Source organism: Sarcophilus harrisii, chromosome 4, assembly GCF_902635505.1.
Source record: "Sarcophilus harrisii chromosome 4, mSarHar1.11, whole genome shotgun sequence".
Classification (NCBI taxonomy): Eukaryota; Metazoa; Chordata; class Mammalia; order Dasyuromorphia; family Dasyuridae; genus Sarcophilus; species Sarcophilus harrisii.
In genome coordinates this window covers 438,977,974-438,993,746 of record NC_045429.1, presented here as the reverse complement: position 1 = coordinate 438,993,746, position 15,773 = coordinate 438,977,974, and the positions used below count along the sequence as shown (strand labels likewise).

General features: G+C 52.9%; 1 protein-coding gene across 1 annotated transcript in view; it reads left to right on the top strand.

Moving 5' to 3' along the window:
• The window catches only part of RTN4RL1 (reticulon 4 receptor like 1), a 128,923-nt gene extending 113,418 nt beyond the window's left edge, over positions 1–15,505 (top strand). The window contains exon 2 of the mRNA XM_031967797.1: positions 13,361–15,505. Coding sequence (XP_031823657.1) covers positions 13,361–14,703 — 1,343 coding nt within the window. The 3' untranslated portion in view covers positions 14,704–15,505. The remainder of the gene's footprint in view (positions 1–13,360) is intronic.
• The last annotated feature ends 268 nt before the right edge of the window (positions 15,506–15,773 follow it).

The window sequence follows — 15,773 nt, the reverse complement described above, 5'->3', positions numbered from 1 at the left end:
TGCTGGATCTTCCTCCACTAAATTACTCTTTATTTTACTCTGTATTTATTTTATCTACTTACACATGTGCCCTGATAGAGTGTAAGCTTCGTGAGGGCAGGAGCAATGTCATTTCTGTCTTTGTGTCCCCCAGTGCATAGTATATAGTAGGTGCTTACTCAATGCTTCATTGTGAGTCTCCCACAGGAAAAGTGTAGAGAAAAGTAGGGGATGGGGGAAGCGAATCAGGAGACGCAGACTTTGAGAAAGTAGCAAGATGCCTCCTGGGAGAAAGCATTAACTGGGGATCTGCTGGGAAGAGGCCGGGAGCCCATAGTGCTGGATTCAAAAGATCTGCATTCAAATCCTTCCCTTACCAATTAGTACCTTGATGGCTTAGGGCCTCAGCTTCCTGACTGGGAAATGAGGATTTTGGACAATGGCTTTGAAGGTCTCTACTCTGGGACACTCATTTTTCTCATCCATAAAATGGGGCTAATAGTCTTAGAACATCCCTCCCTGGGTTGCCAAGAGGATCGAAGGAGATAATCATTGTCAAACACTTCCCAGACTTCAAAGTGCTGTATCAATATTTGCTCTAGTCGTATGTACATTTTGTTTCCCTCCAAGGGAAGAAAGCGGCAACCTGAGGGGGTGGGGGTGGGGGGCTGCTTGCTTTCTCTGTGTATCCAGGGCGTTAGCACATTAGCAAGGTGTCAGACAGAGAAAGTGCTAAATAAATGCTTACTAATTTCTTGCTAGCCAAGTCCAGCCTCCCCCGGCTGGGGAGGAGATTACGGGCTGGGAAACAGCCTTCCTTCTCCGGGAGGGGCTTCCCCAAAGACCAGCCCCCAGGCTGTTCCCCAACCTCCCAGGAACCATCGCTCCGCTCTGTGCTTCAAGAGCAAAAAGCTCTGTATATGAATCCCATTTTGCAGATGGGGATCAAGGTGGTCCAGCTCTCGGCAGAGGCAGGACCCAACTGTCTGATTCCGAGTCCAAGAATCACCTAAGATTTGGAACTCAAAACTCTTACCAAAAAGCGAATACTGAAAACTATCTAGTGTGCAACTGGAAAAATAAACTACTACTGGATTCTAAAAGAAGAGGAAAACAGGTTACCTGGCTAGTCCACGAGTCTAGGTGTTTTTCAAGATAAGGTAACTGAGTCCCACGGAGGTTTAACGACAATCTCGGGCCCCACTGATCATAGGCTCTGGAGGCCGCCTTAGAACCCGGTTCTTTCTGTCTCCCCTTTGCCGGTTTGGTCCCGTATGGAGTCTGGAGCGTGTGGGGAATGCGAGGGGGACGGCCACGGCAGCTTCTTCAGGGACCCTCCCTTTCCCCTGGGACCCTGTAGCCTGTGAAGAGGCGGGGGCCCATCTTGGCAAAGGAAGATGCTTGCTGGGTAAGGGCTGAGGCTCCCTAAACCTGGAGCGGCAAGTGGGGGGCAAGGCAGGCTGTTGGCTCAAGGGTGAAAAATGGTGGACTCTGGACAAGTCATTAATGATCTGGGCAACTCTCTAAGGCTCCAGGTTGCCCAATTTAGTAGAGGGAGTTTCTGGGACTCTAATATGAATGAAATCTCAGGGCAAGACAGGCTAGCACATAGTGGACTCTGAAAATGCTGTTAAATTGAATTAAAGTCATGTGGCCAGCGAGGTGGCTCAATGGCTAGAGCATAGTAGGCTCTAAAAATGCTTATTAAATTGAATTAAAGACATGTGGAACAATAGATGACACAGTGGCTGGAGTACCAACCCTGGAGTCGGGAGACCTGAGTTGAAATATGACCTCACACACTTATTAGTTGTGTGACCCTACACTAGTCACTTATCCCTGATTGCCTCACCAAAAAAAGAAGTCATGTAGCCTCTTTTTTTCCCCTCTCTACAACATGACAGGATCATCTCACTCTTCCAGCTCTAGATTCTGTGCTCCATTCTCCCCAGGCCATTTTTATTTTTCAGGATGAAAAAGGGGCTGAAGGGAGGTCAGGCAGAAATCTGGGGAAGATGGATGCTAGTAGAGAAAGCGAAAGGTGATGGGCAGGCAATCGGTGTCCCTGCGGACTCCAGGGGTGGGCAGCTTGGGCAGCAGCTTTATCTGTCCTGGTGATTGATGCAAGAGTGGGAGAAGCCGAGCCTCAGCCCCGATTCTGTTGCAGGTCAGAGAGCTTTGATCAGTTACGTGACCCTAGATTGCAGCCATGACCCTGACTGTCTGTGGTCCCTAAGGGAACTGGACAAGAGGCGACCCCGGGCACACACACAGAGCTCAGAATCCCCCCTCAGAGCCAGCTTCTCCAGATGAGCTATACCAAGAACCCCTTCTGTGACCTCCCTGGATCCAAGGCCGCCCTCAAGTTTTGGTCATTGCTCTGATTGATGGGAGGAGCTTTCTTTATAATAAGCCAAAATCCGCGTGTGTCTCCAGCACCCATTGGGGCTATTTCTGCTCTTTGGGGCCAAACAGAACAAAGCTAATCCCTCTTCCATCTGACAGACCTTCAAATCCTGGAAAATCATTACCCTGGCTAAACATTCCTAAAGCATTCAACCAGTTCTCTTATGAACTAATCTTAGAGCTTGCCTTTCTCTGGATTCACTCCAGTTTTCTAAATCTTTCCTAAAATAATGCCTAGAACGGACCACAATGACTCTGGTCTAGCCCGGGGCCAGGTACAGAGGGACTATCCTACCTTGCCCTGGACATCAGGCCTTTTTAATCTTAGTCCTGTATAGTATTAGTATCCGGCATAATGTGTCATGATTTTGCTGTTACATTGGACTTGCAGCCCATCCACTCCCACAGATCTTCACATGAACTGGTCTCTCTTTGTGTCTCCTTCACTCTCATTGAGGTTTATTGCTTGAACCTAGCTCAGGGACTTTACATTTACTCCTATTACATACATGTCATCTGCCTACAATTGGGCGTCATTTTCAAGCCGATTGATGTTTCTAGATCCTGTTTCACCTGAAAATGTAGGGAGCCTTCCACCGAGAGGCACCGAGGGGACACACCATTGAGAGGCTGCTAACCAAACTCCTAACAAGGCTTGGCAGGAAGCAGTCTGTTGGACACATTCCCAGAACTGGGCCATTATCATTGGTCAGTCCCCCCAGTCTCATCCCTTCTGATACCTGGGACATTCCCCTATAGACAGACCTTCCTCCAAGCTGATTTTGAAACATTTTTCAATTAACTACCTTTGGCTCGAGAATCAACCAGAATTGAACCTGACCAATTGTTCTTCTAACCAACATCTTTCTATCTTGTCCACACAGATGATAGGATCACAGATTCGGGGTTGGCAGGGGCCTCTGAGCCTATCAAGTCTAGCCTCCCCATTTTACAGATGAAAGAAACTGGGCTCCAGAAAAATAGTGTAATTTGTTAATGTGAAGGGAGGGAGGAAGCGAAGAGAGGGAGATTGGGATTTGAACCCAGGTCTTCTGGGTTCAGCTTGAGGGAGCAGTGGATAGAGCCCCAGGTCTGGAGCCACAATGACTTGAGTTCAATGTTCCTTAAATTCAAATCTGGTCTCAGATACTTAATAACTGTGTGACCCTGACCAAGTCCCTTCCCCCTATTTGTAGAAAACCCCAAATAAGATCATGGAGATTTGGACACACCTGAAAAGTGTTTTGTCTCCTGAAGGCCGTTGTTCCAATGCACAGAGATCCAAAGATTTCCTGTCATTGACCTTTAGGATAAAGCTCCATCTCTACCTGTCTCTAACTATCCATAGCTCTATTTATAGATCTTCATTTCCATCTCTATCTGTCCTCTGTCTATCTATCTAGGTATCTGTCTGTTTCTGTTTCTCTAAGTATCTGTTTATCCGTCTGTCTGTCTCTGTATAGCTCTGTCTGTCTGTATCTAGGTATCTGGCTAGCTGTATTTCTCTCTGTGTCTGTCTTTGTCTCTGTCCATCTGGGTATCTGTCTGGCTAACTTCTGTATGTCTGTCTGTCTCTGGTATCTATATATCTCTGTCTATGCATCTATCTCTCTGTATCTCTCTGTATGTCTGTCTGTGTCTAGGTATCTGTATATCGCTTTCTAGATGTCTATCTCTGATTTTATGTCTGTCTGTCTAGGTATCTGTTGGTATATCTCTGTCTGTCTGGTCTCTCTATATCTCTCTGTCTATATGCCTGTTTCTGTTTATATGTTTGTCTCTATCTAGGTGTCAGTCTGTATATCTCTATCTGTCTGTCTGTCTATCACTGTTTATATCTCTATCTCTATCTAGGTATCTGTCTGTCTATCTCTCTTATATCTCTGTCCGTTGGTATCTTGTATGTCTCTGTCTGTCTGTACAGATATCCATCTATACACATGATATAGATCTTTGTCTCTGTCTATCTGTCTCTAGATATCTGTCTGTCTGTCTATCTCTGTTTATATCTGTCTGTCTCTATCTAGATATCTGCCTTCATATCTCTGTCTGTCTGTACAGATATACATCTATACGCATGATAGAGATATCTGTCTCTGTCTGTCTGTCTGTCTGTCGCTCTGTATCTCAGTAGCTCTCTATCTAATTCTGTTTGTCTGTGTCTGTCTGTCTGTCCATCTGTTGATCCGTCTCTCGCCATCTCGGTGCCAGCAATGCCTCAGAGGAGCCCGGCGGGCGGGCGGCGGGGGGGGTGGGGGGGTGGGCAGGGGCCCGGCCAAGATCCGGCCAGGAGGGGGGATGCCATGCTCCGAGGCGGGCGGGGGGAGCAGCATCCGAGAAACGGGGAGCCCACGTGTGCCTTTGCTTTGGGCAAGAGGGGAAGCATGAAAGCTCTCCTCTCCAAGGTTAGTGATTTAAAGCAGGTAAAATGTTTGCACACTAATCAGACGGGTCAACACAGCCACGGCGCGGCTGTTTATTGTGGGATTTAAAGCTGGCCGAGACCTTGGCGGCCTCGTGCTCCGGCCCTTTCACGTTCCGGATGAGGAGGCCCGAGCCGCACGTGGAAAAGCGGCTCCCCAAGGTCACTCGGCGGGAAGAGCAGAGTGGGAATCAGACCCGCCCCTCTGACTCCCGAGCCAGGCCCTGGCCGGCGCAGCCCATGTATTTCCACTGAAAGACGCGGCCGAGAGAGTGCTGCAAGGCGGGCCGGGTGAGCCCCTGGCGTTGCCCAGTTGAATTTGAGGTCGGCTGTGGCCCTCCATCCCAGCCTGTGACTTCCTGCAAGCTCTGGGCCTCAGTTTCCCGATCTGTAAGATGTACCCGATGCTCTCTCAGGGCCCTTCCTGCTCCAAATCCAGGATCCCACGTCCAGGTGGGCGTCACAGCCTCGGATTTCAGCCGGTGAGGACACTGGGATGCAGCTTAGCACAGGGACTTTGGAGCCAGAGAATCCGGTTTGAGCCTGGACTCTACCCTTCGCCTCCCAGACCCTGGGCAAGGGTCATTGCCTCTTTAGGTCTCAGTTTCCTCTCCTGTAAAGTGAGGGGGCGGGCCCTGAGCGCCCCCCCGTCCTATTTTTGGGATCCTTGATGCAGGGGCTGACAAAGGTACAGAATCCCAGGTTCGGGATTACGGTGAGCCAGGAATCGCCTCCGCAATATCCTTGATAGGACACGGCTATTTGCCATTCTCCTCATCTCCTGTCCTGGGACTTGACCCTCCTTCCGCCTAGAACATCCCCATTCTCTGTGTCCTTCAAGGTCTGTGTCAAATCCTCTGAGGACAGAGGGATGGACAATATGATACAAGCTTAGTGTTCAGGAAGGGAGGTAAGGGAGCCATCCTGATGATAAGCCAGCTGTCTGCCCTGGGGGGCCCAAGCTGCCCTGCTTGCATCAGTCCCCTGTCTCCCTGCCTCTGCCAGGTGATCCCCCACCGGGGGTGCTCTCCTTCCTCCCCTCCCACCTAGCTCCTTGTATAAGAGTCCCTTCCACGCAGCCATCCCAGCCCCCCAGCCGTCCCAAGGCAGAAGGGCTATCTCTGGCACCCCATCCCCGACTGGTGTCTCATTTGGGCTTCTCTTCTGGCTCTGGTCACCCTCTGCTTGCGACCCTTGTGGGGGGCGGGGGGAGAGAAGGAGACAGAGACAGAGGGGAATAGAGAGACTCTATAGAAAAGAGACAAACAGAGAAACAGAGACAGAGAGAGTGGATAGACAAAAGAGGCAGAGGAAGCTAGAGAGACAGAGAGGAGAGAGAAATACAGAGGGGGGAAAAGAGACAGAGAGAAGAGACAGGCAGAGAAAAGAAACAGAGACAAAGAGAGGAGATAGAAGAGAAAGAGACAGAGGTAGAAGAGACAGAGAGGGAGATAGAAACAGAGAGAGAGAAGAGAGACAGAGACACAGAAATAAAAGTCAAAAAGAGACAGAGGAAGATAGAGAAACAGAAAGAGAAGAGAGACAGACATACACAGAGAAATAAAAAGGAGACCGAAGACACAAAAAGACAGAGACAAAGAAAGGAGGGGCAGAGGCAGAGAGAAAGAAACAGAGACAAAGAGACAGAGGGAGATAGACACAGAAAGAAAAGAAAAAGAAGCAGAGACAGGAGATAGAAGCAGAGACACACAGAGAGAAATAGAGACAGAGAGGAGACAAAAAGAAAGACAGAAACAGAGAAGAGAGAGACAGAGACAGAGACTGAGAGACAGGCAGATACTTCCTCTCCCAGAGGGGTGGAGGTGACCCTGAGCCCTGGGAGGGAGATTGTGCCAGCAGAGTGTGAGCCCTGCTGCTTCCTAACAATAATTGGTGTTTGTAGAGAGCTAGAACGCCCGTCAAGCTCTCCACCTTGTCTCTTGGGAGTATAAATCATTAGACAGCAGTGTAGTGAGATCTGTCTCTGCAGTCTGAGGACCCCGGTTCGAATCTCAGCTGGGCTGCTCACTACCCACTGGGTCTGATCATTTGACCTTCCCCAACCTCAGTTTCTTTCACTGTAAAATGAGAGGGTTAGACCAGACCCCAAGTCTCCATCCATGAACCTATGACTCCCATTTTGAAGAATATTAAGAGGAAACTACAACTCAAAAAGCAAAGTGACGTATAAGAGGCAGATGGGGCCTGGATCTTGCGCATTTATTGAATGCTCTTATGTGCCTGGCATTGTGCTGGGCACTGATCCGGAGTCAGGAAGACCTGAGTTCAAATCTTAACTCAGACCCTCACTAACTGGCAGACTCAGGGCAAACCACTTAACTTTGATTTGCCTCAGTTTCCTCAGCCATAGAATGGGGATAATAATAGCATCTTTCTCTCAGGGTTTTATGTTTGTATAGTGCTTTGCAAACCTATATATATATATATATATAGTACATAAATACTAGTTATTATTATTATTATTCCTGCATTATTATAGGCCAGGCCTGAATGAAATGAGATACTTGACAGTTAATAAATTGACCAAATTTGGGTGGAGAGAGGTCTTTCTTGTCTCCACGAAGGTCAGGGTAGCTGGGCAGGGTGTGCGGCTGAGGGAGTCCTGACTCTTCTCTGGGGCTGGCCTTTGGTGTCCTTAGGGATGCTTCAATGATGAGCCCGTAGCTCAAGACCAATCACGTTTTCAGTTGGGCTTCCCTGCCTTTTAGGGGGGAAATAATAAACCCTTATCCAGCCTCCACACCAGAGACCCGCCCTAGAAGACATTGTTCCTACCACAGGGTGATTCAGCGGATTCCTGGGAAAGAAAACTGGCCATTTATACCAGAGAAATACAGTGATTTAGGGAGGGACATTTAACAGGGGGGATCAGGAATGACCTCCGGGAAGATGCGGCCTATGAGCCGAACTTAAATGGGAGCCGGAGGTTGGAAGAGGAACAAACTGCCACACAAGGGGCCCCAGCCTTGTACAAAGACGCTGAGACGGGAAGAGTGTTCTGTACAGGGAACAGTAGGTAGGCCCATTTGGCTGAAAATTTGAGTGTAGGAGGAAGAGTAATATGTAAATTCTCTTGGAAAGCTAGGTTGGAGCCAACTTGTGAAAGGCTTTAAATGCCAGACACAGGAGTTTGTATCTTATTCTTTAAAGGCAACAGGGAGCCATTGAAGCTGCTTGAGCAGATGAGCGACCCAGTCACATCAGCCCTTTAGGAGCATAGATTTGGTTGAATAAGGGTTAGGTAAACCTTGGACCTTGGGGAATTGTCCTGGACTGGAAGCTACAAACAAACGTGGTCCCAGCTGATCAGATGGGCAGATCATCCGCCTTTCTGAGTCTCGGTTCGTTATCACAGTCCATCTCATGAGGTTAGTGACTTTTTTTTTCTTTGAAAGCTTCCAAGGCCTGCAAAGCATTTTATAAGTTTTAATTGTTCACATTTGGAGTTTGTTTTTTTTTTTAGCAAAAATATCCAAGTGTTTTGCCATTTCCTTTCCCAGCTCACTTGACAGATGAGGAGTCGGAGGCAAACTGGGTTAAGGGACTTGCCCAAGGTCACACAGCAGTGTCTGAAACCGGGCTTGAATTCCCAGCACCCTCTGCAGCTGCGCCATTTAGGGCTGGGATTGCTGGGACCTTTCTCTCTATTTTCAGTGCTTAGCACAGTGTCTGCTAGATAGTAAACACTCAATAAATACTTGTTAATTGATTTATTGTTCTGGAAAAGGCGTTTCATTGGACAGATGGAGGAATGAATGAAAGAATGAAACGCATTTATTGCGTTCACACACACCAGCTCTCCACTAAGCAAACAGAAAAGCGAAGCCAACTCCTGCCCTCTGGGAGCTTACAATCTGGCGACCCGGGAAGGGAGCGGACGCTGGGTGAGGCGGGAGGGAAGCGGTGACGCGTCCCATTCAGGAACAAAGGCAGACTTAGGGGAGTAGCAAGGAGGCTTTTGTGGAAATGGCTGGAAAGGGGCAGCTGGATGGTGCAGTGGAGAGAACACCAGCCCTGAAGTCAGGAGGACCTGAGTTCAAATCTGGCCTCAGACACTAAACACTCCCTAGCTGTGTGACCCTGGGCAAGTCACTTAACCCCCTGTGGGGGGGGGGGGGAAGGAAATGCTTGGAAAGCAGGGCTGGACCACCTTCCGGGTCTTTCCAGCCCTTTATTAGACTGTGAAGTAGACGGTGAAGATCCCCTGGACTTGGGGGATCTTCTCTCTCCCAGCTCGGAGCTTGCGTAGCCGAGGTGGGCACTTATTCTTCCTCGGACTGAACTGACCGTGTCTGTGAAGGGGCCTCGAGCTCCGAGGACACTGCCTCAGTCTCTGCTCCGGCCCAGAGTGGAGCGATCGCCTCGAGGTCTAATTAGCTGCCAGTTACCGGAGGTCTCCCAGCAGAGACCGCGGGGGACGAGTCTTGGGGAGGTCTCGGAGAGGGGCCGTGGGGTTACGGGGTGCTCGGAATGGGTGACCTTGAAACGCACTTTCTGCTGCGTCCCAGGAGACAGCAACGTTGGATCTGGTGTCAGCTGGTGTGGATTCAAATGTGCCCTGGTGTGTCTGTGTGTGTGTGTGTGTGTGTGTCTGTGTGAGTGAGAATGTTAAGTGTGTGTGTGTGAGTGTGTTTGTGTGTGTATGTGTCTATGTGAGTGTGTGTGTGTATGTCTGTGTGAGTGTGAGTTTGTGTGTGTGTGAGTGTGTCTGTGTGTGTATGTGTCTGTGTGAGTGTGTGAGTGTGAGTTTGTGTGTGTGTGAGTGTGTCTGTCTGTGTGAGTGTGAGTGTGAGTTTGTGTGTGTGTGTGTCTGTGTGTATGTGTCTGTGTGTGAGTGTGAGTTTGTGTGTGTGTGTGTCTGTGTGTATGTGTCTGTGTGTGAGTGTGAGTTTGTGTGTGTGTGTGTGTCTGTGTGTATGTGTCTGTGTGTGAGTGTGAGTTTGTGTGTGTGTGTGTCTGTGTGTATGTGTCTGTGTGTGAGTGTGAGTTTGTGTGTGTGTGTGTGCGCGCTCGCCAATCCGGGCTCCGCCACTAAGAGCCTGGGAGTTTGGGTAGACTGCTGACCCTCAGTTTCTCCGGTTGTAAAACGAGGGCTTTGGAAGAAGTGATCTCCAAGGCCCCCCAGCTCCAAAGCAGTTGAGGGGCAGGGCGGGAGCAGCCCGGCTTGGTTCCCGTCCCCGGCCTGGCCGCCCCCAGAAAAGCCTGCATTGCACTGGGGCCCGGGGCCCAGGCGCGGGGCCCGCGCGCAGCCCCCCAGCTTCCCGAAGCTGCGAGTTGGCCGCCTTAACCCGATTATGCACAAAGCCAATGATCTGCGATGATTTTTATGGGCTGGAAACGTTCTGTTGGCGGGAGCGGGGGATGGCGGGCGGGGGGAGGGGGACGGGAAGCAGCTGTCACTCTCTGGGAGCCCATAACTCCCAACAGCTGGGAGCTGTCACTTATTTACGAGCCCGTTTGCAGCAAACGAGGGGGGCGGCAGCGGGAGCCGAGAGGCCCACGGCGGAGGGCAGGGCCTGCAGCTGGCGGGGCGAGCAGAGGAGGGAGGAGAGAGGGAGGGCGGCCGGGGAGGGAAGGACGGAGGACAGGATAAAAGGAGGGAAGAGCGGTGGGAGGGAAGGATGGAAGGAGGGAAGGAAGGAGGGAAGGAAGGAGGGAAGGAAGGAGGGAAGGAGGGAAGGAGGGAAGGATGGATCTAAGAAAGGAGGGAAGGAGGAAAAGATGGAGGCAGAGAGGGGAGAGGACAATAAGGTTCGGTCCCTCCCCCTCCCCCTGGCACCCCACACCTTCCCGTCTCCAGGGTGGGACCTCCCTGGGAAGGTCATTGTGCCGGGTGAGAGCTCCAAAGATCCCAGGAAGAGAAAAGAAGGTGGGGGTGGGGGTGGGGAGTGCCACTGGCCCATCCTTCCATCCAAGGAGAGAGGATGGACAGCTTCCAGAAGCGTGAGGGATTCCAGGGGGCTCAGATAGTCAAGTCCCCGGCTCCGTCTGTCCCATGGACAGCATGGGGGGGTGGGGAGGAACTGGGTGGCTTTTTGGCGTGTCTCTCCTCTCCCCCTCCCCTCGCTCAGCTGCCAGAGCGAGCCCTTGGAGAAGGCGGGGACCAGCAGAGACCCTTCTCAGCGGCTCCAGTTAGCCCCAACCCGGGCCTGATTCCGTGTGACCCCGAGTCCCATTAACTCGCCCCCCAGAAGCCGCCGACTTGCCCTGGGAGGGGAATCCCCTGGTTCAGTGAAGTTCCTTCCCATCCCCTTCTATAAATGCACATATTTCAAATGTCAAAACTTGGAGAGAAGCAGCGCCGGTAGATACAGAGAGTCGGCAGAACCTGTGCTCCAGGCAGTTCTTCATTCATTCATTCAACATTTATTAGACACCAAAGAATTGCCAGAAGTGCAGCAGGCACCGAGAGACGGGCAAAAACCAGTCCCCGGTGGAGTAACATACACGTATATAGGGAAAAGACACGTTCATTGAGGGAGAGACTCCTACGTAAGGAAACTCCCTTCAACACTGCGGGTCTGCGGCCCACTCTGACAACTAAGAGAAACTGAGGTTCCGCAGTCGGTGTGGCCGACCCTGGCCTGGAACAAAGTTTTTCCTCGCTCCAAGGCCACGCAAATACAAAATACAAAGCAGATAGAAATAAAGCCATTTCCGTAGAAGAGCAATAATTAGCATGAAGGGGGGGGCAGAGTTTGAGCAGAGCCTTGAAGGAGGAATAGGGATCCCAAAAGGGGGGGAGGGAGGGAGGGAGGGAGTGCAATCCAGGCTCGGGGGACCTGGAACCTCATCGACGCCGAGGAAAGCTCGGGTCTGGACCAAAGTTCCAGGCGTGGCGTTTGTCGGGGTAAGTGGCAAATAGAGCCACACGTCGGAGTCCGTCTGGGCAGAGTTTAGGGCCTGGCGACAAGAACTGAATAAATCCTGGGGTTTTTCATCATGAAATGGAGATGGAGAGACCCCAGTCCTTCCCACCCACCCCCACCCCCAGGCCGCTGACCCAAAGGCTTTTGCACCCTCTGAGCAGCCCTCGAAGCGCCAGCTGCTGTTATATTGGGGTGGGGGATGGAGAGTGAGACAAAGGTCCCGAAATCCAGCCCTTCCCCCTAACGAGGAAAGTCTGTGGAGAGAAAGAGCCCTCCCTCATTAATAATGCAATGGGAGGAGATCTCCACTTACAATGACCGCTGAGCCACCCGGCAAAGTAGCAGGTAATGATGAACATTTGTAATGAGGCTGGGCTAATAATGAGCGTGGGCTATTATCCGACCACAGGCTGGACACATCCGAAAATAAATTATTTTAAGGATCCATTAACGAATGCCTAATTAATGCCCAATTAGAGAAAGAGCTACAGAGGAAGTGCTCTGGACAGGGGCAAGTGCTCATCACAGCCAGGGCCAGCGAGGAGGCTGAGCATCAGGGGAAATGGAGCGCTGGGGCAGGGACCACGAGGGTCAGGGAGCAGGGGATGAGCGTGGGAAGGGAAAACAAAGGCTGAGATGGGGAGGGGGAGGGGGAGAGGCAGGGGAGGGTCAGGGACGCTGGGAGATCGCAGCTGTTTCTGAGGGTCAGCCCTCCTCCTCCCTGCTAGTGGCAAGCACCCTCCTCGTTAATCGTTCATCTGGGCTCCTCCATCTTTTTCTGGTCCTTTCACATTCTTCCCCTGAGATATTCGTGGCCAAGGAGGAGCCCTCGGGCTGGCAATGGGGCCAGGAGTCAGCTGGGGGGAGGGGGAGAAGTCCTGGGGACCAGCAGCTTCATCTCCATGGCTCTGGCCTAGTTCTCGCTCCCCAGGGGCCCTGTTCTCTCCAACCTCACCCTAGCGTTGGTATCGCTGAGACTATGGATGGCCTGCTTCTCCCCTCTCACAAAGGGACCCCCTGCAGAGGCTTTGGATGGGGACTGAGGGTGGAGGAAGAGGGGAATGATTAAAAGACAATTCTCTCCCAGGCCCTTCCCTCCCCACCCCAGCAGCTGAGGGGGACGTGGGGGATGGACTGGGATTCCATGATTATTAAGCTTCCTTCTCCATCTTAGCTTCTGCAGCCCCGTGACTCCCCGACAAGGCTAAAGGCTGGAGAACTGTTTACAAGGAGCCTGGGGCCTGGTGGAGAGGCCTGAGCCTTACCCATCTCACCGTGGGGTGGGCACATCTGGCCCGTGCCCATCTCTGAAAACCTGTATCTTCTCTCTCTCATGCTCCCTCCATCTTACCCGACCTCCCAGTTCCCGCCTAGCTCAAATCTCTGACCACCTCCCGCCCCATTCAGGGACTCTGGGCTCGAAGGCAAAGGAAGGATGGGCCCGATGACTTACATGTGGGCAAGTGTGCGCTAAGTAACTGAGCCAGTGGTGAAGGTTCTCAGGGGAGGGAGCTCCGTACCTCCCCGCCCCCACGCCCGCCCTCAGGTCCCTCTACTCTCCCTGCCCTCTCCTGCCCTCAGGCCCCCCACCTGCCCCACCCTCAGCCGCCCCCCCCCCACCCTCTCCCAAGCCCCCTGACCCGGCTCTCGTCTCTCGGCACAGGTCACTATGTGAAGTTGTTCCTGGTCCTTTGCGGTCTGGAGCTCCAGGCGGGCGTGGGCTGCCCGGTGGACTGCGTGTGCTACCCCGCGCCCATGACGGTCAGCTGCCAGGCGCACAACTTCGCCGCCATCCCCGAGGGCATCCCCGAGGACAGCGAGCGCATCTTCCTGCAGAATAACCAGATCGGCTTCCTGCTCCCCGGCCACTTCAGCCCCTCCATGGTCACCCTGTGGATCTACTCCAACAACATCACCTTCATCGACCCCGACACCTTCCGAGGCTTCGTGCACCTGGAGGAGCTGGACCTCGGGGACAACCGGCACCTGCGGACCTTGGCGCCGGAGACCTTCCAGGGCCTGGCCAAGCTGCACGCGCTCTACCTGTACAAGTGCGGCCTGGGCTCCCTGCCCGCCGGCATCTTCGGCGGCCTCCACAACCTCCAGTATCTCTACCTGCAGGACAATCACATCGAGTTCCTCCAGGACGACACCTTCGTGGACCTGGTCAACCTCAGTCACTTGTTCCTCCACGGCAATAAGCTCTGGAAGCTCACCCAGAATACCTTCCGGGGCCTGGTCAACCTGGACCGGCTGCTCCTGCACGAGAACCAGCTGCAGCTGGTGCAGCCGCGGGCCTTCCACGACCTGCAGAGGCTCACCACCCTGTTCCTCTTCAACAACAGCCTCTCCGAACTGCAGGGGGACTGCCTCACCTACCTGGGGGCCCTGGAGTTCCTGCGGCTCAACGGCAACCCCTGGGACTGCGGCTGCCGGGCCCGCTCCCTGTGGGAATGGCTGCGGAGGTTCCGGGGCTCCAGCTCCAGCGTGCTCTGCGCTTCCCCCGAGCCCATGCAGGGCCGGGACCTGAAGCTGCTCCAGGCCCAGGACTTCAGGAACTGTACGGGGGCTGAGTCTCTGCACCAGCTCAAATCCCACACCCTCAGCACCACGGACCGCGCGGCCCGCAAGGAGCACCACCCCGCCCACGGCGGCCCCAAGGAGAAGGGCCCCCAGCACGGCCTCCACGGCCACCAGCCCGGCTCGCGCCCGGGCTCCCGGAAGCCCGGAAAGAACTGTACCAGCTACAGAAATCGGAACCAGATCTCCAAGCCCGGGCCCGGGGGGGCCCGCAAAAACGGCCACGAGCTCCAGGACTACGTGCCCGACTACCACCACAAGTTCGGCTTCGACATGATGCCCACGGCCCGCCCCAAAAAGAAGGGCAAGTGCGCCCGGAGGACCCCCATCCTCTCGCCCAGCGGGGTGCAGCAGGCGTCCCGGGGCGGCGCTCTCAGGGCCTCCCTCCTGGCCTGGATCCTGGTGCTGGCGGTCACCCTGCGCTGAGAGCCGGGGAGGGCAGCTGGCGCGGGGCACTGCCACCTATCTACAAAGGAACAGCATTTCTTTTTTCTTTTTTTCTACACGGAGGATTTGCCGGTTCCGGGGAAAGCATGGCGGAGGCTTTGGTCGGTCTCCGTCCACAGCCCAGTGGATTATCCAGCCCAAACTGTACAGCACCCACGGTGGAAGGGGATTAGAGGCATTAGCAACCCAGCTGTCACAAATGGCCCTGTCCGAGCACCCACTGAAACTGCCAACCCAAGGGAAGAGATTAAAACAAACATTAAAAAAAAAAAAGACACAAGCTAATCCTTCATTAGCGACAACTGGACAAACACACAGACAGGAGCTGTGTTCTCTACAAAACCCTGTAATTTTAAAGGGGTCTGAAAGACCCCCACCCTTCTGGGACGGAGCAAGACATCGCCCCGAGAGAAATGAGCGGGACCCCGAAGTCCTGAGCGGGTCCGCACCTCCTGTGGGCCATCCTTGGACCCCCTTTGGCCCCGAGGGGTTCAGGCCTCGCACTTTTCCTGTGTCTCAGGCAACCCTGGCCTATTAGCTGGAACGCTGGGCTCCCGAGGAGCCGACTACCAAAGGAAAGATTGTGGGAGGCCGGGATTCAGAACTTCCCCGGGAGCACTGAGGCTCTTGCAGAAGGTGGGGCTTCCTAACTGTTCACTTATATATATACTCTCTCTCTTTCTATATATATAAATGCACAGGCCCTCCCCCTTCAGTTATCGAACTGTACATCTTATATCATGTTTATAAACTATATGGAAATGATACCTGCTGAAACTAAGGATTGTATTGGTGAATTTTTAGTGGGGGAAAAAGGTCTATGAAATTTTTTTTTTTTTTTTGGTCTAGAAAAACTTGGTAGCCATACTTATAAAACCTGACCCTGGCTCTGCCCAAGGTTTGGGGGGCGGGGGGGGGGGGATTGTGGAGGGACTGAAAGGTGGCTAGAGGCACTTCAGGGGACCAATGTTCTTAGTGGCTTAGGGCACTTTTTATATGCAATGAATTCCCATCTACCTCCCCTCCCCCCAACACCCCCTCACACCTCC